Source organism: Alosa pseudoharengus, unplaced genomic scaffold (assembly GCF_046254945.1).
Source record: "Alosa pseudoharengus isolate Yale_2024_CS ecotype anadromous, Long Island Sound unplaced genomic scaffold, YU_APseudo_1.1 YU_APseudo_1.1_scf_17, whole genome shotgun sequence".
Classification (NCBI taxonomy): Eukaryota; Metazoa; Chordata; class Actinopteri; order Clupeiformes; family Clupeidae; genus Alosa; species Alosa pseudoharengus.
The window spans coordinates 28,270,503-28,296,318 of NW_027468640.1; the positions used below are offsets into that span (position 1 = coordinate 28,270,503).

General features: G+C 39.8%; 1 protein-coding gene across 1 annotated transcript in view; it reads right to left on the bottom strand.

Annotated features, from left to right (window-relative positions):
* The window catches only part of LOC143127082 (cation channel sperm-associated auxiliary subunit delta-like), a 36,763-nt gene extending 11,375 nt beyond the window's left edge, over positions 1-25,388 (bottom strand). The window contains exons 1-11 of the mRNA XM_076288385.1: positions 25,305-25,388; positions 21,823-21,942; positions 19,808-19,967; positions 18,048-18,130; positions 17,756-17,797; positions 17,471-17,584; positions 17,274-17,363; positions 10,290-10,297; positions 9,706-9,781; positions 8,315-8,367; positions 387-521 (exon numbers count right to left, since the gene is read on the bottom strand). Of these exons, the coding sequence (XP_076144500.1) occupies positions 387-521; positions 8,315-8,367; positions 9,706-9,781; positions 10,290-10,297; positions 17,274-17,363; positions 17,471-17,584; positions 17,756-17,797; positions 18,048-18,130; positions 19,808-19,967; positions 21,823-21,942; positions 25,305-25,388 (965 nt within the window). The remainder of the gene's footprint in view (positions 1-386; positions 522-8,314; positions 8,368-9,705; positions 9,782-10,289; positions 10,298-17,273; positions 17,364-17,470; positions 17,585-17,755; positions 17,798-18,047; positions 18,131-19,807; positions 19,968-21,822; positions 21,943-25,304) is intronic.
* Between the last annotated feature and the right edge of the window lie 428 nt (positions 25,389-25,816).

Here is a 25,816-nt window from a genome sequence, read left to right on the forward strand (position 1 = left end):
TTCAGAATTAATAGCCACCCCACCAGCCAATCAGAAAAGAGTACTTCTTCTCTCCGGGTGATAATAAAAATATAATATACACTGCTCAAAAATTAAGGGAACACTTACAGTTTTCCACAATTGTTAAAACACATTTTTTGAAACCTTCCACAATTTTCTCCATTCTCAAACTACATTCACAGAATTTCTGACAGTTCTTGCAAAATAAAACACTTGCCTCAAAAGTTTTACTTGTGCTCAGAACAGTGTCAGAGTACCGATCCAGTGTATGATTGAAGTGTCCCCTTAATTCTTTTGAGCAGTATATTATGAAATAATTCATATAATATTTTGAGGTATAGTGTATGATGCATTGGTAACACTATATCACCATTAAACAATCTTACAGTTCAAAGGTTGGCTTCCATGGCATGTCATAATACACCAGCAGGGGACACATATGATGAAAATAACTGTACTTGACTGTCAGATCTCTTTCGGCCTTGTTGGACCTGAAAAGTAGGTCTGGGTCATAGACCTCCCTAGAAACGAAACACAATATCATCTTAGATTTCAATCTGTTGCAGAGAAGTGTTGATATGTAATAACAATATATATTACAGAAGATTGAATACATAATCTCTTAAAAGCCAACCTACTTTGGTATTGTGTAAGTGAAGTTGTTTAGCTGTTCTGGGGTGAAAGTCCCCCTAGTGCAGGCTGTTGAATTCCTACATTTCATGCAAATTTTTTTTATTATGGACAAAGTCAATACTAAAACACACAAACAAATCTCATATGCGTGGAATCTGACAGCCTCAAGCATAATGTCAAGTAAATTATGTTTTACATAATGTTATGTAGCCATCTTTATTTTGTGTTTTGCTATACATTTTATAATTAAAGTGTATTACACATGTGACTTTCATGAAAATACAGCTACTAATATAGGTGTAGTGGCATGTAATTTCCTATGGAGGGCTATGCATCTGGCAAACACTGGGTGCAGATCATATAACCAAAGATACTTTAGTTTACCAAGATGAAGCATATCAGGCTTTGCCAATGGAAAGAAATCCTAAATAGACGTGTCCATAACACCATAACACTGACTTATCCAAGATATTCATGAGCCAGCTATGGGCGTTGCCATGACACTTCAGTATTCAGAAATCTATCTTTGTCTGTATTGATTTTAATGTGATGGTAGACCATGTTTGACGCATCCCAAGCCATGTAAAAGTCAATTTATATTTTGTTCTGTCAAATATTATATAGATTATCCATATTGACTGCAGAATTGTCAACATTTCGAAAGAAATATAAGTTGAAGAATATTCTAGTTATTATGTAAACAGAATGGATGGAAGATGACAACCGGACGGAAGTAGTGTTTCACAAATAAGGTGGATAAGAGGGATTGTAGGTCAGCGGTAGCCTGACGTTGTCATACTCAAAATTCTAGTCAGAATATGAGTCTGATACTGCTCCATTGGGACGTAATTATGGAGCATGTTTCAACCGATACGGGGGGTTGGGGGCACAGCGTTTTCGTCGCAAACAAAATCAAGCGTGCTCAGATGACGTGATAGACGAGGCACTGCTCACATGTCCATCCAATTACATTTGCTGCCAGGGCTAGTCTAGCAACTCTCCGTTGGCTTGTGAGCTCCAGAAATCGAAACTTAATCAGGCCAATGAAATCGTGTATAGAGTTGTTAGGTGGGCTTAACATAATGATTGATGGCAGAGTTGCGGTTTGGCTTGAATTCCCTGCTACTTGAAAACAAATAAGATGGATGTTGCTGTTGGCGAACAGTGTGACACGAGTTAAGCTTTTATTAAGTTGGCAAACGTTTGAACTAGCCAACTAGCTCCGCTGGTGGGAAACGCATGGGACTCATAGCGCTGCCGCTGTCCTATTGCGTGCAGAGGGAATTTGAAAGACAACTGATTATCCCGCCCCTCGGACTGAGCACTGCGAACGGTGAGTGCCCAGACCCTACATTTTAATGTGGGTCTGGCTCATCAGGCTAGCCAAAGACACTTCCTAGTAGGCTTCTGACTGCCTTCCACCGAAATACCTCAAACTTAAGCTATAATCTACGACATGGGTTGGCAACAGGCAGCCCAAGCTGGCCCGCCACCAAAATTATTTGGCCCAGCCAAATTATTCTGGTAGTCCGATTTTTTTCTTAATCTTTTATTTTACAATATCGATTTACAAATAGCCTATTCACCAATCAGACCGTGGGTGGGTGCTTAAACAAATGAGAAAGAACACCAGAACGCACTGGATCCTGCTAGCCTACTCTGTGCATAACCCACGGTTGGATACGTGTGGACTAATAGACTATCCATCGGAGCTGGATTTAATAGTAGCCTATACGCTGGCTCGCCAACTAAGTAGTTTATCAACTAGAAAAAACTGCCCACGGACAAAGTTACAGTACTTGCCGACTCCTGATCTACGAGCTAAACATTGTTTACACTGTTACACGTTTTCAACTGAACTAGTTAACTGAACTGAACATACTTAATGGAGATGAAGGCTATTTCTGTTTGTTATGCACTTCATTGAAACATGCTGTAGGCCTATATGCACTTTTTGCATATGCACTATTTTCATTATTTCAAGATAATGAAAATGTTTAGTTTGTTAAGCCATTTATCATGCATCCCCACATGTGCATACACTTCTGCACATCTTTTGAAATTTGATTTGAAATAATCAAATATGTCTTAAAGTTAATTCATAAAGTAACTTTCTTTGCATTCATTTGATTCCCAATCAAGATACACTGCTAATAATTGCTTTTCATTGTTAATATGGACTTCTGGAAAGTTCTGAAATGCAAAATAATAGAATTTTAATCACGTGATAAAATATATGATTAATCGCGATTAACTATAAATTCAGCGATTAATCGCGATTAAGAAAATAAATATTGTTTGACAGCCCTAATATGCATACATACACACACACACACGATCTACTTGGAAATTCCCAGCAAACACGCAACATTCTGGGAACGTTCCCTTAAGGTTTCCTGAAGGTCACAAAAAATAAACCTTTAAAAGACGTTCTGGGAATGTCCTCTAAAGGTATTATGTTGTATAGCCTTCAGAGAACGTTCCCAGAATATCCTCTTACAGTTGTTTTTGTGCAACTGTCAGAGAACCTTTTGGGAATGTTCTGGGGGCATTCGCTGATGAGTACAAAATAAATGGGGGTCTATGAAGCTAGACGGCTAAATTTGTCTCTTTCACCTGATTGTCATTGAAGAATCGCAGATTCTATTGTAGTTTATGCAAGTTCAATATGAATTATTAATTGTTGAATGAACGAGTACTTAGTAGTACGAGAGAACGAGTAAATAGGTTTTCATGTCTTACAGGTTGGGTTGTTGTTGCCCATAACACGCTAGCATTGTGCTAATGAATGACATCATTGACACGTTTGAAAGGCTTTTTAGAAAAATAAAGTGACTTTAAAAAATATAAAACTCAACAGTGTGTATTTTCTTTGCCTCCCCTTTCGAATGCAACATTCAAATTACTAGACAAAAAATTATATCCCGAGAAAAGTGGATTTTGAGGGGTACAGCTCCATAGACCTCCATTCATTCTGCACTCATCGGCGAGCGCACTCACATGGAACCAGAGAAGGAACTGCAACCAGTTCAGAATCCGGAAGTTTTCTGAGAGTAAGTTTTCTGGAGTTATTAGACATTCTCTGGTTCAACCAAAGATAGGCTAGCATTATACTTTTAGATTTCCATCTGGTTTGACTTAAAATACAATTTCAATAAAGCACCAGAGCTGTGCTGAGGTTGCAACACTTCGTAATTTAGCTTTAGTTAGTTCCCAGCATGCATTGAAAGACAGTTGCCGCGTTTATTATTGTTTTGATTTTAAAGTATGGTAGAAACAGTTATCCTTCTCTTGCTGGTGGTTTGAACAATAACATGACAGGATATACCCATTGAAAACGGCTAGGCTAGTTTATCGTGAAGAAAGACACCGTGAACGTGAAAGTACTAAGTCTAATTCGGTATACATATCCAAATGGTTATTTTTACTAATTATCACGGTGGAGGCAGCTATCGTGGAATCGATGATTGCAAAATCAGATGATGGCATGAGGTAAGCCTAAACGGTCACATACAAATAGTAGCATACAAAATGACACTGAATCAATATGTGCATAGTCTCTCTCGTGCCGTACGCTGATATATTTCCCAAATCAAACCATTCCCAGTGCCCGCCTAGTAGCCTAGGCTGCAGTTTTTCTTTGCTCGAGTTTTAAACATATGTCAAAGAACGTTCCGTGGACATTCCCTGAACCAAAGATTCATGGTTCAATAAAAGTTCCGTGGACATTCCCGGAACCAAAGATTAAACCATGAAGGAACGTTCCGCACTGTTGAGAAAACATTCCTGAATGACAATGAGGGAACGTTAGTAGCGAACGAGCAGCGAACGCTCCTGCATCCTTCAGCGGACGTCCGCGGAACGTTCCTCGAACCGTAAATTGTGTCATCTCGTTTTTTTAGAACACCAGTGTAACCTTACAACATCAGTCAAAAATGTTCACAATGTAATGAAAACAAATGTGATTTGCCAGGCTGCCTGCTAGTTAGGTAAAGTTAACCTAGGAATATCAGAAAGTGATCCATCCTTTTGTGTCGGCCTAGGCCTATGTGTCACTTAATCAGGGGTGAAAGTAAGCCGGTACTGGCCGGTACGGAGTACCACTAAAATATTTGGAGAGGGTACGCCGTACCGGAAAGAAAACTATACTGTTGCACTTTCAGCATGACAACACAACTGCTAACGTCAAATTACCAGAAGCAACACGTTTCCCCCAAAATATATTTAATATACATCGTTCTGAACTGTATCTGAATTGTGTCTAAACCTCCCGTGCAGCTGGACAGACAACGAGCAAGCTATAGCGCGCGTACAGTAGCCTACAGTAATTGCGCCAACGTGCACTGGTATCCAAAGTGTTTTAGCAGACGGACGTTTCTTGGAAAGTCTCCCAAATAAAAAAAAAACATACAGGCTAAAGAAAAATATGTTGATGTTTCAATAGCCTATTCTGGTTTTATGTGTGTAGTGTTTCGCTGGAGAGACAAGAGACAGACAGCGCGTGTACGGCTTAACCAGATCTTGCGCAGCAATAATGAAAGTGTTTTAGCGGACAGAAGTATGTTGCAGTCTCCCAAATAAAAAGGCATGACTCAAAGAAACGTGTTTTATGATATACAGTAGCCTATATAAAAAAAAACGATTGGAAGTGGAAGCGAGCAGAGTAACTAGGCTAAATAAATAAATAAATGTTGAAATGAAGTGTTTGCAATTTATTCATAATCAAAAACAGATACAGGTGGGTTAAAGAGTGATACTAGAGTGATAAGAAGTCCTAGTGAATGCTATAATACAGTAAATAAACAGATAAATAAATAATAAATAATTACCGGTAGGCTAAGTGAAATTTTCGGCGCGCGATATGCACGCGCATTTTAACTTTATATCATAGTACCACCAAAAAATAAAAACTACTTTCACCCCTGCACTTAATATTAATTTCTATACAAACCAAGAAGGCGGATTACTAAAGAAACGCAAGCACCCACCCCATTAGCCTATCTTATACTGTATTTATACCAAAAATGACATTGTTCAGTGAATCAAAGAGCAGTAAACAGTGTGGTAAGGCTGCGTGTACAAAACCGCTTTTTAGAGATCAGCTGGCTTACGCTGCTTTTGCCAGCTGCCAGTTACACCAGGTCAGACCTATTTTTTTTTTTTTTTTTTTTATTCAGACGAGAAAGATACGTTTAGATTCCCATGTGAACAGTTTAGGAACATTTTTAATTTTGAATTTGAAATTTTGCTTTGCCATTTTTTCTACTGTCCCAGAGTTGTCGCAGACATCTTTCTATTGTGTCCCGGGAGCATTTTTATGGTCCCCAGGACAACGGGACGTCATTAATTTCAAGCCCTGGTAGTATTTGTGATAAGGAGTGGTGTATTTGGGCTAATATCAAGTCTACATCTGCACTTGTGAATCCATATTACTCATTGATCAGGGGGTCCTAAAAAGTTTTTGCTAGTGTTCATTTTGTCAGACGAGACGAGAGGAAATAAGTTCGTCAATGACCTTGTTTTCGGTGACTAAGACGAGACGATGACGAGACTGCACTAATGTCCTGAAACACTAAGATTATCTTAAGTCTAAAGACTAAATCTATATTATTGTTGATAAAAAAAGACGAAACTAAAATGTTTTGCATGAAATAAAAACTAAGATAAAATCTCTCTTTATTTTCGTCTACAAAATGAGAAGACAGAATATCTAGCTGTTACGTTTTCAAAATATTCTGAATGAGTTCATGCGCAGCAGCTTTCCTGTAGGCTAGTCTACAGTACGTGCTGTTGCTGCAACCCTGTGGCTGCAACACGAAACTACATGGAACAAAAACACTGGAGATTTCTGCCAGAGTTAGCAAGCTAACTACCTAACCTTTATGCCACAACGCTACATAACCATAAGTTGAAGCTTCTCTCATACATATACAAATTAACATCCCCCAGAATGTCCATACCAAAATGTTCAGCAAGTAATGTCAACTATTTAACTAGTTATACCGATGATGCAAAGTTTGCTAGCAAGTAAGCTAATATGGAAAGTTCGCTAGCAAGTTAGCTAAGATGGAAAGTTTGGGGAATGTGTTGTGGTTGGGCGCATATCGCCATCTAGCATGGCAGAGTAAAACATTAATACTTGGGTCTACGAAGATCATGACAGTGGTCCAGTCAAATCTTTTACTGTCTATGGTCAAATCCCAGCTGAGCTATAACTGTAGCTCGACTTACCTGTGCATGTAAACATACTGACTGACAAAAAACAATATTGTTGGAAAATTGAGATGTGTGAAACACTATTAGACTGAAATGGTAATCAGAAATAATTTGTTGACTAAAAGTTAACTAAAATGATGAGACTTTTAGTCGACTAAAACTTGACTAACAAAAATTATATTTGAATGACTATATATGACAAAGACTAAAAAGGACATTTCGTCACAAGACTAAGACTAAAACTAAATTAAAAATAGGTGACAAAATTAACACTAGACTTTTTGCTAAGGGGGTAGTGTAAACAAAAAAAATAGAACATTTGTTTTTGGGGACCTGGAATACCCAACCTAAACATTAAATACAACTTTGGTCACAACATACTACTGACAGGAATGACAGGCACACTCTAGAACCAAGGAGGACATATAGAGGGATTTTCTCAAAATAATAAATAATAAAATAAGTCTCCAGCCTTTACAACTTATGCCTAATTTGCCCTGGCCTGACAGCTCAAGAAGCTACAGTATGTGAAGTATCATGCTACTAATGACACACTACTCTACTTACATACAAGCTTTACAAATCACATGGGAGAAGAAACCGTCATCTATGGTGCGTCAAATATGGTCTGCCATTAGAGCTCAATGTTGCAGAGAGTGCATGCACATCCAATTTAAACAGGTGCAGGGTAAAACAGATCCATAAAAATATAAAAGAAAGATAACCACACACTGTTGCTGCTGCTCCCGAAGTGATTTTAATTACACAACATTTCAAACAATGTTGGTCTTTGTCAGGTGTTAACAGACCCAAAAAGTGGGAGGGGATATATACACATGACCATAGGCATTGTTCTTAGCTAACCAATCAAGGAGTAAGTGACATCATGTAGAGCAATTAAGTACATCATCTCTTAAATATAAATACAAATATAAAGATGTGCTGTATCTTTTTGCTTCTGTTAAAACCTGACAAAGACCAACATTGGTCAAAACGTTGTGTAATAAAAATCACTGCTAATAGAGTTCCCATTCTACAGTAAGTCAAATGTAAAATTTGATTGTAAAATTACCAGACAAAGCTGCTATGACATGAAAATGTCCATCCAATGAGAAGCATTTATGGGCAGTCCTTTAGGAAGCTTTGGGTAAAATATTAAGTGGCTGAATGTTTGGACCTGTACAGTACTCAAAGCTACAACAGATGTGTGTTTTTTGTCTTCCCCTTGTCTTTTCTGTGGAATACTAGAATTTAAGGACATTTAAGTTGCTTTAATCTAATAAAATTAGCTATTTTGATTTGTGTTGTCACTTATGGACGCAAAATAATCACAAAACAGTGTTATGACAAATACTAAATTATGCTGAATTACAGACTTAAAATAGATGTGCAGTCATATTTCTTATCTCAAGCACGTTGTAATGCATTCAACAAGTGTGGAAACCCTGCATGTATTACAGGTTACCTCATAACCTGAATATGCTTTCCTGGTGGGCACGCCATGATGACATGAACTTTCTGAGAACAAAATTAAATGTTTTTGTATTTGTATTATATATAAAAAAAAAATATATATATATATATATATATATATATTATAATTACCTGAGGGTTAAAGGAAAAATCTTGCGATTTTTCACATAGATCTCCGTTAATCGAGGTCACAGAGTACCGTCCGTATGAAAAAACCCTGAAAACAATCGGTTTTACCTAGCTTGAGTTGCTAGGTTGTCGAGTTAGAGTTTCCAGGCAGCTATTGTGCTACACTCTGGGGGCATGTTAATGAGCCCCCATGTTCATGTCCCCAGAGTGTAGCGCTGTAGTTGCCCGGCTGTGTTGTCTGTAGCAACTCAAGCTAAGTAAATGGCCTGTGAATCTTCAGTATGATATGAGGCACCCAGTCCCTTCCCAGAACCAAGTAGGGGTAAGCGAACCTGGCCCAAGTTCAGTGCAACAGGGTGGGGTGAGGCCATTGCTTACTTCAGTGGGGGGTGCAGAGAGTGGGGATACTGTGCTCGAACCTAGGCGTTCCAACAGAGGTAACTTTGGGATGCCCCCTGCACGGTTCGGACATTAGCTTAGTGGTCACTGGTAAAGGGGGGAGGAAAATGTCGTGGGTGGCTATGGACAATGGTGGGTTGGGCTTGATTACTGGGTACTGATGTTATATTGTGTATATCCTGTATAATGTTTACTAGCTGATTGTTGATATAATGACCATTCTGTGTATGATGGGACTGTGGCTTTTGTTTTGATGAACTAAACTACGATCGTGTGGGACACCTGGTTAATTGCCAATGATGTATGATTGCTTAATGGGTCTGAAATGAGCTCTGGAAAGGGATAGGTTCTCCCTCTCCATAAAAAGGGCAGTCGGAAATTATGGGGGAGACGGATCGCCGGGCCAGGGAGCGTTCGCTGTGGCCTGAACTGCACAACGCGGCCCATTTTCCTCACTGGAGGCTGGACTGTGAACTTGTGCTGGTGGCCTAAATTGTGGGTTTGTCTAATCGTTGTATTCGGCTACCCCAAGCTTGGACTGTTTCTTTTATACTGGTCGGCGGGACAGCCGACCAGTAGGGACAATTTTTACTAAAAGGGACTGTGGGGAGGGACTTGTGGGATACTGGGGGTTTTTCAGCACCAGCTGCTGCCTAGGTTGGGGGCTTCCCCATTTCCCCCTTTGTGTGGATTGTGTGACTAGAGTGTATTGCTATTGAACTAAGTTTTGCTGGATTTGAACTGATTGTGTGATTATTGCTGTGATTTTTCTTACCAACAGTACTCGGTGACCTTGAGAAACGGAGATCTATGTGAAAAATCTGTGGATTTCTCCTTTAAGGTACCCACAATTACCTGAGGATTCACAGTGTTGCAAGATACTTCTCTTTCCATCAAGTCCACAGAGATCGTAACAAGGCCTTTTTCTTCTCTGAAATGAGATGACAATTGAAATATGACATTGCTATCTACAGATAGTATCAATCATTTCACTTTTTCCACAATTTATACACATTATTTTTTCAAATATACACAGCATAGATGTTACATTTCTAGTGTTACAGGTAGGGGATTTCACACAATGGCCAATCAACAACCAAACCTATTTACTTTCAAAAACAAATCACTAACAAATCAACTTTTGTGGGGGAAAAGCATGACCAACAGAACAGCCTTCGAGAGCATTTCACTGGGGTCATCAATCAGGTACTGTTCTTTATCAGTGTTTCATTGAATTAGGCCCACAACACCACCAGAAGGCTTAACAGTGGTATCTGGCGTCCCTGACCCCAAACATGCAGTGTATCATGATAGGTTCTCTGCCAACAATAAGGCTGTTTCAGTCGTGACCCACTCAGATCTTTCACCAGTGTCTTTAAATTAACCCATGAGTCGCGAAAATCTAGTATCATTAACTCGGATAAATTGAGTCCTCCTACAATTCAATCTAAAATGAAAAATAGCGTCACACACATCTCTTGCAACATTAGGCTACTATTAGTCCTAGCCATCTTATGGCCTCCTTACACCAAAAAGCTTTGACAAGATTTGGGAAAGATTCTTGAAAGATTGGAGTCTTTCGGGAAAAGCTTTGACAAGATTTGGGAAAGATTTTTGAAAGATTGGAGTCTTTCGGGAAAGATTCTTAAGTCTTTCGAGTAAAGTTTGAATGGGGGGCATTTGTTAAAAGACTACAATCTTTCAAGAATCTTTCCCAAATCTTGTCAGTTGTCAGTTGTTTGGTGTAAGGTGGCCATTAGCTGCCAAAAGCTTTATAACTTACAACTTCGTAGGCAACCAAATTTTCTTAAAGGAACACGCCACCCAAAATCAGTAGTGATATATGTTCTTACCGTAACTTTCACGAGTTGAGTCGTACCTCTCCCGCGTCGGTAGGTGCACTCAAACGCTCTGTCGCGCCGCGCGAATGTGTTAGCATGTTGCTATGCTAGCGGGCTCTGCCGTGGCCGTAGAGAGAGGCACATAGCAGTATTCAAACACCTCCACGTTTTACCTACTTAAATACAGTTGCACGAGTAGTTGATGAAAAATGTTAGGGCACACAACATGAAACGTAACGATTTTCCAAGCGAATAAACATGAGAACTACAATGTGTGGCGCAATAGCACTTGGGAGTACTTCGACCTAGCGTGGTAATATTATTAACACCTAATTGTAGATCCTATCCACCACAGAGTTTAGAATCCATGCTGGATCGACCCTCAGCCTCTCCCTCCCCTCTGAGCGAGAGAGGCACACACACTAGAGATGCGCTGATGGGCTATTATTTCAACCATAACTGCATAGCAAAACGTATCATCCATCAGCCATCCATCAGCACTAAAGTTTGTTGACCAATTTTCAAAACTGCACCCGCCATCCGCTGGTTGTTTTAATGTAGGCTATATGGGTGATGCAGCGCTGCTGACGTGAGGCTAGAAAGCCCTTGCCTGTTCTAGAAAGACTGATCTAATGCAGCAAATATATTAAAAGGCAAAAGTCGTACATTAGCTAGGCCTATCCCCAGAATATCAGCAGCAAACTCAGTCTCTGTCGCGCAAAACAGTCTCCAAATAAAACGCACATCGGCCTGTTGCCTATTCTGCCAGCTTGTGACAATATATCGTCCAAAATGCTTGATTGCATTGCATTCTCCACATTTTTAGCTACATTTTCATGTACCACATCAGCATTTTTGTTCAGTGAATCTTTTGTAAATTGCTTTACAATTAGGCCTACCGTCGGGCCTATAGGCCTATTGCCTGGCTTGCCTCAGCTTCGGTCACGTCCTTTTACAATTTTATCATTGTAATAAAAAACGCAATTTGCCACATCATTTCAGCATGCTCCTGGCCTACTAATTAATGCCTATTGTAGGCTACTTTATTTTTTGCAAAAAGAAAGAAATCCTTGATAAAATAACAAGTCATTCACATTATAGGCTACTTTACACACTGTTATGTCAGGTTGACTGACAAGCCTGTTCTGAAGACTCCCATTCATTTTGACTGCACGAGCGCGTCTTTTTCAGACTGACATCGCAATTCATTTTATAGCCTAGCAGGCCATCGGACAAATATGACGCCTCGATATTAAAGAAACTCCGACTCCATTCATTCTGAAAGTCCACTGCACAACAATGCAACGTGCATGTTCACATTTTTAGTAACAACCGCCAAACTTGCTTGCTTGCCTTACACATCTAAGTTTTCCGACTATTTTTCTTCTTTTTCCGCTGTGGATGTTAGTGAGTTTGTAGAAGTTTTAGCTCTTACGTTCTGAACATCTCGCACTGCCATCACCCGATGTCATTTCTTAGTCATATCACTCTCTGTCTCTCTTTTAAATGCCTATTCCCTGAATGGTAGGCTACAATTATGTGTTTTATATATAGGCTAATATCTAAGCAAAATAACCCAGGCAGTCTCATCTAGGATATAACACAGGTTGAAGTTGGTTCTATTTAGGGAGGTGAACATCTGTAGATGACTCAGAAATGACATCGGAAGACAAGGAGTGAATATGGCAAGAGGCAAGCCGAAGTCTGCTGACAAGGGCCCGACGGTAATTGTAAAGCAATTTACAAAAGATTCACTGAACAAAAATGCTGATGTGGTACATGAAAATGTAGCTAAAAATGTGGAGAATGCAATGCAATCAAGCATTTTGGACGATATATTGTCACAAGCTGGCAGAATAGGCAACAGGCCGATGTGCGTTTTATTTGGAGACTGTTTTGCGCGACAGAGACTGAGTTTGCTGCTGATATTCTGGGGATAGGCCTAGCTAATGTACGACTTTTGCCTTTTAATATATTTGCTGCATTAGATCAGTCTTTCTAGAACAGGCAAGGGCTTTCTAGCCTCACGTCAGCAGCGCTGCATCACCCATATAGCCTACATTAAAACAACCAGCGGATGGCGGGTGCAGTTTTGAAAATTGGTCAACAAACTTTAGTGCTGATGGATGGCTGATGGATGATAAGTTTTGCTATGCAGTTATGGTTGAAATAATAGCCCATCAGCGCATCTCTAGTGTGTGTGCCTCTCTCGCTCAGAGGGGAGGGAGAGGCTGAGGGTCGATCCAGCATGGATTCTAAACTCTGTGGTGGATAGGATCTACAATTAGGTGTTAATAATATTACCACGCTAGGTCGAAGTACTCCCAAGTGCTATTGTGCCACACATTGTAGTTCTCATGTTTATTCGCTTGGAAAATCGTCACGTTTCATGTTGTGTGCCCTAACATTTTTCATCAATACTCGTGCAACTGTATTTAAGTAGGTAAAACGTGGAGGTGTTTGAATACTGCTATGTGCCTCTCTCTACGGCCACGGCAGAGCCCGCTAGCATAGCAACATGCTAACACATTCGCGCCGCGCGACAGCGCGTTTGAGTGCACCTACCGACGCGGGAGAGGTACGACTCAACTCGTGAAAGTTATGGTAAGAACATATATCACTACTGATTTTGGGTGGCGTGTTCCTTTAAAACTGAACTGTTTTGTTCTGAGCTCAATACAGGAATACAGCAATCAGATGATGTACAGCTCATGGCCATGTAATATGTCATGTTTCCTGTTTATGTAATGGGTTGCATTCAGTGATAAAATGTGAATAACTAGATGCACCGCATAGCGGTACAAAATATGACCGCCGCTTCGTCCTGTACATCCGTTCCGTGAATATAAATCACACTTGTCAATTTGTCTCCATCTCCTACTCCATCCTCCATTCTTGAAACTTGCTTGTATGTGCATGCCTGTGTGTGTGCGTGCCTGTGTGCATGCGTGGGTGTGAGTGTGTGCGTGCCTGTGTTTGTGTGTGAGTGGATCTGTGTGTGTATAGAATTGTTTTCCATAGAATTGAAAGAATAGTAAGAATAAAAGAGGTCTTTGTTCTGTACATTGCCACAAACTACATTGTGAGCAGTTTATGCTTAAAGACTCCCCCTTTATACAAGCAAAACATTTTACAAATATGATCAGTTACTTTACTTTAAGCCTTTGAAGCCTAAACCATGTTCTTCCTTACTTGAAACACCTTTGTTGAAATGCAAGAAATTGAAGACTGAAACTAGGGTGCAGTAGTGGGTGTTTGGGAATGAACGTTAGCTCAGATGCTCCCATTTATTTTGTGTAAACTTTTTGTGGTCTTAATGCAATATTTTACAAAGCACTGACAGGGCCATCAAGGACTGTGAGCGAGTCAACAGCATCTGGGATCAACCATTTTACAGGACCTAAAATGGTCTCCCCACATTGACTGTATCAAGAAAAAGGCCAAGCAGAGGATATAATTCCTGAGACAGCTATGGAAGTTTAACCTGCCTAAGGAGCTGCTGCAGGCACGTGCAGAGAAGGGGGGCTACAGGGGCTCTAGCACCTGCCCTTTTGCCCCTTTGATGTCCAAGTGCCCTTTTGACAAGACCCGTTTTTTACTTTTTAAAATTTGTAATACTTCCGCTAGTTCCAACGTGAATATTCGCTAAAATGTCTCATTAATAGTTTGTGAAATTAGAAATTTACAAAAATAAAAATTTTCTGTGTCAATTGAAATGCCTTGGGGCCACCAATCTGTGACGTCATACATTCAGTGAACTCTCATAAGGTGCACGCAGGCACAGTGCTGCAGGAGACGTTTGGGAGCACGGTAAGGTCACTTGGCAGTTAGCCTATCTGAACATGCAATAGTATTCAGCTTAGAGATAGAGAATAAAATGTTTAAAGTTGTTTCATGTTTAATGAAGTAGGCTATCAAACCCGTTTTAACCATGTCATGGTCCATCATTTCAATAACCTGGCAGCTTCGAAAATCTAAGGCTGAACGTTCATAACATATTCTGTTTAGGTGACTATGTTATAGTAGCTTAGGTTAGTAGACCTAGTTCATAAAACAGAGTAGGCAAACCTTTTCTAAATAGTCATAAGCCGATGACATAGGCTACTGCAGTTGTTTAACTAACCCAACTCCACACGTCGTTCTCTGTTTACAGTAGGCTACATTACGTTCACTCAGTGGCCACACGCACAGCACGTGAATCTGCAAGACACCAGCTTGCTAATGGTGGTAGTTCACTGTGGTAAACATTAAAATTATAGCCTGACAAGCCAGACTAGGCAATAACATATTTGCTGCCGCTAGGGTGCGTCTAGATTTGTAGGCTATTAAAATTAGCTTTGAATTTAATCAATAAGATGTAGCCTTATAGCCTATGATCTCTGTGTAGACAATAGCCTAATGAAAACTGAAAAGACCTATCTGTCTGTGCCCTGGCTACAGTAGGCCTACAGTATGCACTCCTATTGAATTTTCAGAACCAAGGAGAGAAATTAGAAAAATGTGTTACAGCTCTGTCTGCTATTTACACCCATTCTTCTTGATACATAATGAATAAATATGAAAATTTATAAAATGTTTATCAGTACATTAGACTACTTTGCAAATTGCTAAACCATATAATAGCCTGTCCCACCATCATCATTGAAATAGCATAATGCTAGAATTAAAATGCAAAAAAATAAATAAATGTCCAGCTCAGGTTCAGATTAAAGCTTTATAGGCTAGGGAATGTAAAACTTAAGTTCCAGTTTACATAAAGTTAACACGTTTTCTGAAAATTTTGTTCCATGTGCCCTTTTTTAAATTTGAGCCCCTGCCCCTTCAAAGGTCTCTGCACGCCCCTGAGCTGCTGACCACTTTCTACTCAGCCATCATTCAGTCTGTCATCTGCACCTCCATTACTGTCTGGTTTGGGTCAGCCATCAAACGGGCCAGGGCCAGACTGCAACAGACAATTAGGGCTGCAGGCAGGATCATTGGAGCTGACCTTCCCTTCATCCAGGACATGTACCGGTCCAGGGTCAGGAAAAGGGCAGCAAAAATCTTTGCAGACCCCTCACATCCTGGTTACAAACTGTTCAACCTCCTTCCCTCTGGTAGGCGATACAGGGCACTGTTTGCCAAAACCAGCCGATACAAAGACAGCTTCTTCCCCCAAGCAGTCACTCTGTTGACTGCTCAGAAATAGCTCCCACCCTTACACTGAACAAAGTCAGTCAACACTATTCTGCTCATCTACTTCATGTATAATACTTCAACCTTACAACTACAATACTGATATTAATACATTATCATTGCACTGAACTGCCTTGCACTATATTTATATTTAAATCTTTAACCTCAGACTATACTGATATAGCACTATTCCTTCCCTCTCTTCATTAACTCGCCTGTGCTTGTTGAGGTGTCCATGACCATAGCAACCTTGACAGGGACAGCAACAGCCAACAGGTCTGTGCCAATTTTGGTTAAGATCAGATGAAATATGTGACCTGTGAAAACTTTTTAGTGTTTTTGATTAAATCCAATGGCGGCTAGGGATGGGCATAATTAATCAACGATCCATAGTTGATCATTAAGAATTTCGTTGATCACGTTAATTTGTTGCCGATTAAACTAATGCAGGTTGCGTTACATAGTGTGTCTTGAAGCAATTTAATGAATCATTGTGTGGCAGCCTTTATGCCATTGATATGTTACTCATAACAGTCTAGTCCTGATAACAATCAAATCACACTTACATGTCAGCTTCAGCTGCTGTTGATAGTTTAACCCCAATTTTCTAAAAAACAAAACAAAAAAAAACAGAAAAAATTAAAATAAATCTGTTTGCAGTATAAAAGCTAATGACATGCGATGCTGTATAAAATGTAAGTAAAAAAAGAATGTGATGAAAACCCTTATTTAATTGCAAACCCAACAGCATACCAAGTGATGAATTTTAATATTTTATGAAAAACGACAAACGGCAACAACATACTGTAAAGGCTTATACTGAAATTGATGCCAGCAACATATCTCAAAAAAGTTGAGACGGGGCAACAAAAGGCTAGAAAAATTGTGTAATGCTAAATAATACACTAAGAGGAACATTTCACACATGCTTATATTAGTTGGCAACATGATTGGGTATTTTAAAAAGCAAAATGGGGAGGTATTCACCACTCTGTGAAAAGCTGTGTTGGTAAAAAAATGGAACAATTTAAGAACACACAAAACATTGCAAAGAATTTGGGGATTTCATCATCTAATGTACATGATAACATTAAAATGTTCACCCATAAACCCCTTTGTAGAACCAATGCTATGAGCAAAAGAAGTTAACAGACAGCCTTGTTATTGCAAAAATGTAAATATAAGTTAATGAATGGATTTGTATAATACAATGGCTGAAAGTTTTGAACCGCCCTCCACCCAAATATTGCCCCCAATCCTCAATGTTGCACTAATCAGAATTCAATATAAGAGTTTACATGATTTGCAAATAATAGAATTATGTTTTATTCACATTTTACACAGCATACCAACTTTTTTGGAAACAGGGTTGTATTTCCTCTTCAAAAAACCAAAAACAATTCTTACCATTATAAATGTCTTGTATCCATCTGGAGTTGTCCCATCCATCACTATCAACTCTTGAGTATCCAATGCATCAGCATTTGTTAAAGTCACCTAGAAATGCAAATTAATATTGAAATTACTAATGTAATACTGTACTTAGAACATATTTTACACTCATTTTTATTTCCATGTTTGTATTGGACCAACAAAATGTTTACCACAGGAAAAAATGGACAGTTGGGAGTTGGGACATAGTCCAAACTCAGCTTGAGAGAGTCTCCCTTGTCAATGTAAAACAACTTCCCATCAAAATCGCCAGAAAATCGCTCTACCTAAATGCACAAACATTAGTGGGTCAACTTAATACTCTGCTTTACTTCAAGTACAAGATGTTTTGCTCATTGCTTGACTTTGCACTTTGCCTGGCATTTCAATCAGGGACCATGATATCAACAGTATGTTATTTGAATGTTTTCGTTAACACAGTAAACGTTTTTACTTACAGGACAAGATATCACTGGGGCTGATGTTTGAGTTAACTGCTGCTGCACATGGACATGGCTGTGTCTGAAATTAACTCGGTTCTCGTATTGGTCAAACATGGGCTCTAAAAATACGAGGTCTGTATATTGATCAAAATACATAACTCTGTCAGGATACAGTCCAAATTTTTCTAAGATGTTTGTTGGGAACTATGGAAAGGAATGCATACAGAGAGTCAATGCAGGTATACAACACACAATATTAACACTATTCCAATGAAAATGTGATGGTGTCCAAAAACACTGCCCTTACTTTTACGACAACTGCTTTCAAGCCAAGTCGACCATAATACAGTCCTCCATCACTGGTGACAACAGCTATGGCCCCATTACCAGCTATAGACGGTGAATATTGTAAAAACAAATCAGCATCAAACTTATCCACTACTGCTACACTGATATATTGCCATGTTGTCACCTTCATACAGCGCAACCAGAACGTTTTTTAGGGCGTTTTCACACCTGAAAGTCCGGACCAAGGTCCGAACCAATGTCTGTTTTTTGTTCCCATGCATTGAGTGCCAAAAACGCAATATTTTATTATATTATATTATTAAAATTACGAAAATAGACACTCTAACACAACTTAGGTGCGATTTTTGGGAACTCTATGATGAGTAGAACTGAAATAGATCACGATTGAAAACTGAGAAACAAAACCAGGCCATTTATTTTCGAAACGCCATGAAAACCCCGTTCCCAGCACCTGACGTAACCGGTTCTTATTTCTGGACCAGTTCAAAGTTTGTGCTGAGTTGGAACCTGTTTTCTCGACCCAGAGCCAGGTTTTTTGTGTGGAAAAGCAAAGAACCGGTTGGAGACTTGGCACTGACTCCGAACCAGCACCAGAACTGCCTTGGTGGAAAAGGGGTATTAATCAGTCATGGGTGTATTTTGAGCATAATATCCTTCAAACTAATGAGAGACGTCTGTCATTCCCTTTAAGAGCCAGCGGCACAACATCAAAAAGCCCGTCGGTATTTTGACAGTCAGCGCATTTGAAGGAATCTGCTTGCACGCAAGTCTGTGTATGGAACACAGGGATTCCACTAAACCTTACTTTACTGAAACCTGTGTGTGACTAGCAGAGTATTAGCCTAAATGCATCTGCGCTCGCCTATTATTTTAACACATAGGCAAAGTGAAACTAACTTCACCATGGTCTCATAGGCAATGACAAAACATTTCTACAGTTATTTACTTTCACTATTGACTAACAAGGGGTTATCAAAAATAGCCTGAAATCGAAATCAGTAGTCTGAAATCGAAATATAGCCTGTAATATAATGCTTGAATGACTGAATAAAAATCCTAAGGATATTTATCCTGCAAAGGAGTTGTTTGGGACTGGTTGCTAAGGGCTGCTTATATCTCATGACTGTCTTCAGCTGTGCTTTATCTGTGCCTTTCACAATAGACCAGGTTTTTCTTGGTCAGTAGTGTAATGATCTTTAGAGGGTGTAAGATAGTGATTTTTTGGATCATGCGCCAGACCACACCTTATATCATTAATTGCCACACCCCTGGGTGCAAGGTTTAATAAAAGTGGAGCGCATAGCGAAAAATTAATCACTTTATTGGGTTTAAGATAAGAACAAGCCTTGCGTCTTGCTTTGCGCCGGGTGTACAATAGGGCCCATAGTATTTAAAGCGGCACCACAGAGTTTTCATTAAAACTCTGTTGACATGTGTTGACATGACGTGTTTATCTGTCCTTCACATGACCATGAAATGAACTTGAATATGATATCACTTGCCTGATAAATGCACTCAAAAAGTGGTAAATTAGTGCAGTGTTGCTTTAAATACCATACCTGTTGTGACCCCCTTAACAATTACATCAGGCGGTGGTACTGCACTGTCTTCATATCCAAATTCAGAAACAGGCACAAGTACAGTACCTGCAAATACAAAACTAAGTATGATGATGATCAGCAGGTCCAGTATTTACAATGTTATGTTTCTGCAGTAACTTTGATCAAATTCTTCAGTTAACTGCCAAGCGAGTTGTACCATCATCTGGGGAGTAAAGAAGCATTTGTGGACTCCATACGATGAGGTGGCCCCTCAAGCCTGCCACCAGGATGACTTCAAGCATGTACAGGGGGTCTCTAAGTGGAAAGCTTTCTGACAATTGAGAGGTAGCCCAATTTTCAGTGTTGCGGAAATAGAACTTGGGAAAGAAAAACAACAGGGTTGTCACATGTCCAATATTGGGCTGTATTTTCTGCTATTTGAAACATACATGATGTTCTCTTACATTGTACTGTTCATCCTGCACCAGAGCCACAGTGTTTCCAGAAACTGGCAGTCTGTATATACCACCTAAAATCTGCTGTAAAATCGGAAATTGCATTCCTATGTTAGCCTGGGTGAACTTGTGTCGATCCTGTTGGGAAATTACAGTGCATGCAAAGCACCTGTGCTCTTACTGACTGTGCAGTAACTTAACATGATTTTTGTACCACACTCACTACTCTGGCGACTTTGCCACTCCGTCTATGCTGTTTGTGAGTGAAGCGCTTTGAGGTGCACTTTTTTGCATAGAAAATGTGCTATAGAAATAAATACTTACTTAGTTACTTAAAAGGAGCTTCTTCTCTGTGTCTATCTCCATTCAATTGGATCTCTCACTTTTCTCTTCCCCTCTTTCTTTCACATCTTCTCTTCCTGCACTTTTTACACTTTTGCCTTCTCTCTTTCCCAATTTCAGTTACTTTTTAAACTATTTTTTATACTAGATGTACCGCACAGCGGTCCAAACTCCTACAAAATCTCCTACTCCATCCCCTACTCTTGCAACTCATGTGAGTGAGTGAGTGTGTGTGTGTGTGTGTTTGTGTGCAGTTTATGAATGTGTGTGTGTGTGTGTGTGTTTGGGGGGATCGGGGGTAATGGGTGTGTGTTGCGGGGATGTACCTCTCTATGTGTGTGTGTGTGTGTGTGTGTGGGGGGTGTACCTGTGTGTGTGTGTGTGGGTATTTTGTGTCTGTGTGAGTGTGTGTGTGTGTGTGTGTGGGGGGGGTATTGGTGTGTGAGTGTGTGTGTGTGTGTGTGTGTGGGGGGGGGGGGGTAACTGTGTGTGGGTGCTACTCTGTGAGTGTGTGATTGTAAGTGCGTGAGGCGGGGGGGGGCCTGTGTATGTTGGTGATGTACCTGTCTGTGTGTGTGTGTGTGGGGGGGGGATTTTGTGTCTGTGTGAGTGTGTGTGTGTGGGGTGGGGTATTGGTGTGTGCTTGTGGGGGTGTGAGGGATGGTAATGGTGTGTTTCATTTTCACGAAACGGTGTCACATCAAATTTTGTGCGGTTCTGAACATGTCAGCCAAAAATACCTGCGATTACAACACCTAATTTTTGCTTTTTCATTCTTAACTAGGTGGCACTATACCGCAAATGAGTGGTTATGGGATATTTGAGATGGTCCCTTGAGACCAACATACAAAAAAGTTTGGTCCTCTTAGGCACTACAGTTCTCGAGATATTCACAGAAAACTGTGTCCACCCTACCCTCCTTTTTTTTTTTGGGGGGGGGGGGGGGTCGACGGATCAAAACGAAAATCACTGGTTCCGTGTCATCCTTGTGGGGCTACATGCCCTCCAAGTTTCGTGTTGCCCGGTCTTTCAGTGTCCTGGTAATCATTCATACAAAATTACCTGGGAAAAATTAAAAAATCGCTAGCACGGCGGTCATAATAAAAGCCCTTTCATATTTAACTGCTCAACACTCTTTCTCTGTCACTTTCAATTTAAAGACAGATATTATAATCTGCAAAGGATCCCATTGACACATGTCTCCGAATCACCAAAGACCCAGAAATGTGTATTTTCTTTGGAAGTGAGTAAAGAACTGCATTTAAAACTTTCATTCATAAGATGTGTTTGCTGCACTTCTGAAACAATTTGGCAAGAGTTTAATGCACCAGTTTAAGTGCAATTTGACTACCTGTTACGCCCCTGGTAGTCGTTTAGAAATGGGTGTCAATTGGATATATTGTGAAATTGTAATTCAAATAATATCCAGTCTTACCATTGTAGTAGATGCTACATAAAAAATAGTGTAAGTGAATCCACCATCATAGGACACATACACTTCCTGTTCTCCAAAAAGACTTTCAATTTCGTAGAGCAAAACCAATGAATTTAGTTCCTGTAAATACAAGAAATGTTAAGTTTCTTTGTGTGCAAACTTCCTTTGAGAAAGTATATGCAACAGAGGCTCTCAAGGGACACACTGAAACAGTTTCTCTGTTCTCTCTCAGCGAGATCAGTGAGAGTGTACAACTACAGCAAGATAAACGGCTTACAACAATGAGTACAATGAGTCATATTGGTCTTTCAGTGGCTATAGATGCCTTAATGCAGTGTTTCTTAACTGGTGGGTCGGGACCCAAATGTGGGTTGTGGAACCGTTCTAGGTGGGTCGCGGAGCTTGTGGTTAAAATACCGAGATACCTCCCTGAAATGACTTTTTGCAGGTTGGGATGTCTACTATGTAAGTCACTATGGTAACACAGGCTCTGAACTTAACTGGGTATGTTAACCTAGAGTAAGTGGTAAACCTAGGATTTCAGTTCCAAAAAGTTCAAAAATGATCAGGCTATGTAAGTAACTATGGTAACATAGGCTTTGAACTTAACCTGGTAGGGGGTATGTTTTGTTCAGGTTATGTTCAATTATGTTCGGTTATTTCAGTGCATGTTCAGCCAGGCTGCTATTTTTATACTTTTTGACGAAGGTCCGATTGACAAAGAAGAACAAAATCATGTAATATTCATCCGTGCAATTCACCGTGAGAGGGCGATAAGACCACAACATCACATGATATCCTTTCTTTTCCAAATGAGTTTTGCAAGAGGGCAACAGTTTTTCAGCTGAATCCTAATTATAGGCTACTTGAAAAGCATTCTCCATCCCTACATTACGCATTGTGGATTAGAATAGAATAAAATAAATCTTTAATGTAGGCCTAGGCTAGCTAGCCTACACCATAGTGGACATTTGTCTTTGGCTCTCCAGACATAGACAAATGGACAAACAACATCTCAGACAGATTGAAGATATCATTAAAATAAGTACAGTACAAAAAAGGGAAAACATAGAAAATGAATAAATAAGTTTAAATATAGGCTACATAACAGCTCAGGCAGGTATGTGTGTTGTCACTAAGTTTGGTTAAGAATGCTGATGGCATTTGGGATAAAATATTTTTTTAATAGGCTACACTTTTTGCCTCTCTCCAAATTATGTGCATCGACGATCGCTCTCCAACTGGGACATTTTGTAGTGTTGGAGACGCAGAGCATATCGGCAAGCTTTTGGTCGGTGCGTAAAGTTTGCCTTGCGCTAAAGCAGTTCCTGCAACTTCGTTCGTTTTCCTGGCCACAAACCCACGAGGATCATTAAAGTGTAGTTTCACCAACTGGCAGGTCAGCATCGCTTATTAAGTTTTCCAAATTTGCACCGACAATAAGCTGTCTTTGCCGGTGAGCTTTCAATTAACGGGCTTTGGCTTGTTCAGAATGTCCTCACATAAGGTCTAATGAATAGGTTATAGGCCACTTCTGTTTTTGGATGCTCTCTTAATGGTGTTGGTGTTTAAAACACATTTTTATTTTAATAACTGCCAGATGATTATGTGATGCTTCACATATCATCACAAACGTAGAGGTGAAATGGCAGGGCCCAGTAGGCCTACACGATGCCAGGATGTACCGGGAATCTAATTTGAGCGACACATTTCAACAGGGTGCGTTAGGCCTATACCTTACTAGAATATTATCAGATCCACTACAGACTAATTAATGTATAGGCTGTAACTTAATGCAGTTACAGGAGAACTTGATGGGTAGGCTACTGGGCGATAGAGGATACCCATGCCTTCCGACACTCATCACCCTTCCAATGCTGGAGCACAAACAAGGTTTAACTTGGCCCACAGCTGCAGAACCCAAGTTAAAATAGAAAATTACATTTGGGATTCTCAAGGAGTCTATCGCCCACTCAGTCTGTGACAAGGTAGGCTAGTTTAAGAAAGCAGCATTCAAAGCAGTCAATACGTAATGTCCACTGAATTATTTAATTGTGCTTTTGACATCAATAGGCTATCCTAAACTTACGCATAAATTTACACGGTCAGTTAGGCTATTCTCTGCCAAGCAAGGTCTCGTTCCTTGGCAGACGCTTAAGTATTGCTCTTTTTTGTTATTATAGTTTTTCCTCGTAAGCCTCAAGGAGAACTTGCTACTCCGCCTCTGAAAAATACGGTGCTCTTCGTTTCACCGGTTTCACTCATGGTTTCGACTCTCAATAGATGATGCCTTTATAAGTTGACCGTGAACGCGCACAACTCTAGGTTAACTAACACAGGGTTGATTGAACTAACTGGTAACCGGTGTTTTGGAATCGACAGCTCGGGTTTAGTCGCCACAGGTTCAGAAAACACAGAGGTTAAGTTTTATCTCAGTGTTTTTTTTTTTTTTAAGTATATTTTTTTGGCCTTTTTATGCCTTTAATAACAGGACAGTGAAGAATGACAGGAAGCGAGTGGGAGAGAGAGTCAGGGTGGGATCCGGAAAGGACCACGGGGCGGGAATCGAACCTGGGTCGCGCCACGGCCGGGGCCATCTCAGTGTTTGTTAAACTTTCTTTCTGGAATACCTCCCAGATCTAATATTGAACCTTTATTATTATAAACTTAATTCTTATGTCAGTTATTACCATGGACATAGACAATGTTTATATGACAGGTCATGTTAGACATCATTTTAGCGGTAAATGCAAGTAGGCTATGGCCCTGGATATAAGTAGGATTTGGATTCAGTTAAATTGAGGACAACATGGGACAGAAACCCCAGTGTGTGGTGTGTAGTGAATTGCCGGCACATGAGAGCATGAGACCATCAACACTAAAATGCTACATGGAAACAAAGCACCTCTACAAACCTGTCGAGGACTTTTAAAGGTAATATCAGGAGTGGAAGTCTTCACAAATGTAATGCCAAACATGAAAATGTTCCAAACAAGTAGGCCTACAAGGCACTTTGTGCGTCTAACCATATAGCTCACCATATCCGCATATTCGGCTTGAACGCAAAAAATATATAAGGGTCGCGACTTAATGAACATGGGAAATTGTGGGTCCCAAAGCCAGACCAGAATCAGAACCACTGCCTTAATGTATTCACCTCACCAATATGTCTAAATTTGGAATTTAATTTTACTGAGAATAACAAAAAATACAATGCTCGTAAAGCAAGTCAGTCAAATAAAACTATAGGAATATAAAATTAACTGTGATCCATTATAACACTAGAACATTTCAAGAAAACAGTCACACTGATCTTATATGACTAACTTTAAATACATTCACATGTTTTGGAATGGCAACTGCTGCTTTATTGATTTGGAGTAAAGTACTTTAGATGAGTGGAGTTGATCTGCACAAGCCATTCCCATGACCACACACACACACACACTTTTTATACAGTATACAGTCCATTCATTATTTACCGCTGTGTACTTATCCTGAGTTGTAAAACAGCATTGCAGTGCTGACATATGCGACACATATGTTACCACTCCTATATAAAACATACATTTTGAATTAATAGCTTTTGAAGAAATCAACATGTGATATTGTGAATGCTATTTGAATAATAGCACAGAATTAAAACTATATATGTTCAGAATACAGTGTTGTTAGTAAAAAAAAAAAAAAACCTGCAGCACGCTTCCACATTAATGTAGAGGGCAACAATGTGAAAGCCATTCCATCAATCACAATTCCAATGTGTGGCTTAGGAGCATTTAAGAACACAGCTGAAGTGACAAATCCATATTGTATCTGTAAACAAGACAAGGACAATTGTAATGTTTCATTTGGCACAATGTATCCCCAATCAATACAGCTATATTTGCCCCTAACACATCTGTTTTGGTAGCAATTTTAGATCTTTAAGTCTCAGGGCTCTATTTAAGCGATCTAAGTGCGTAGTCTGAAGCGAGATGCGTGGGGGTGTCTG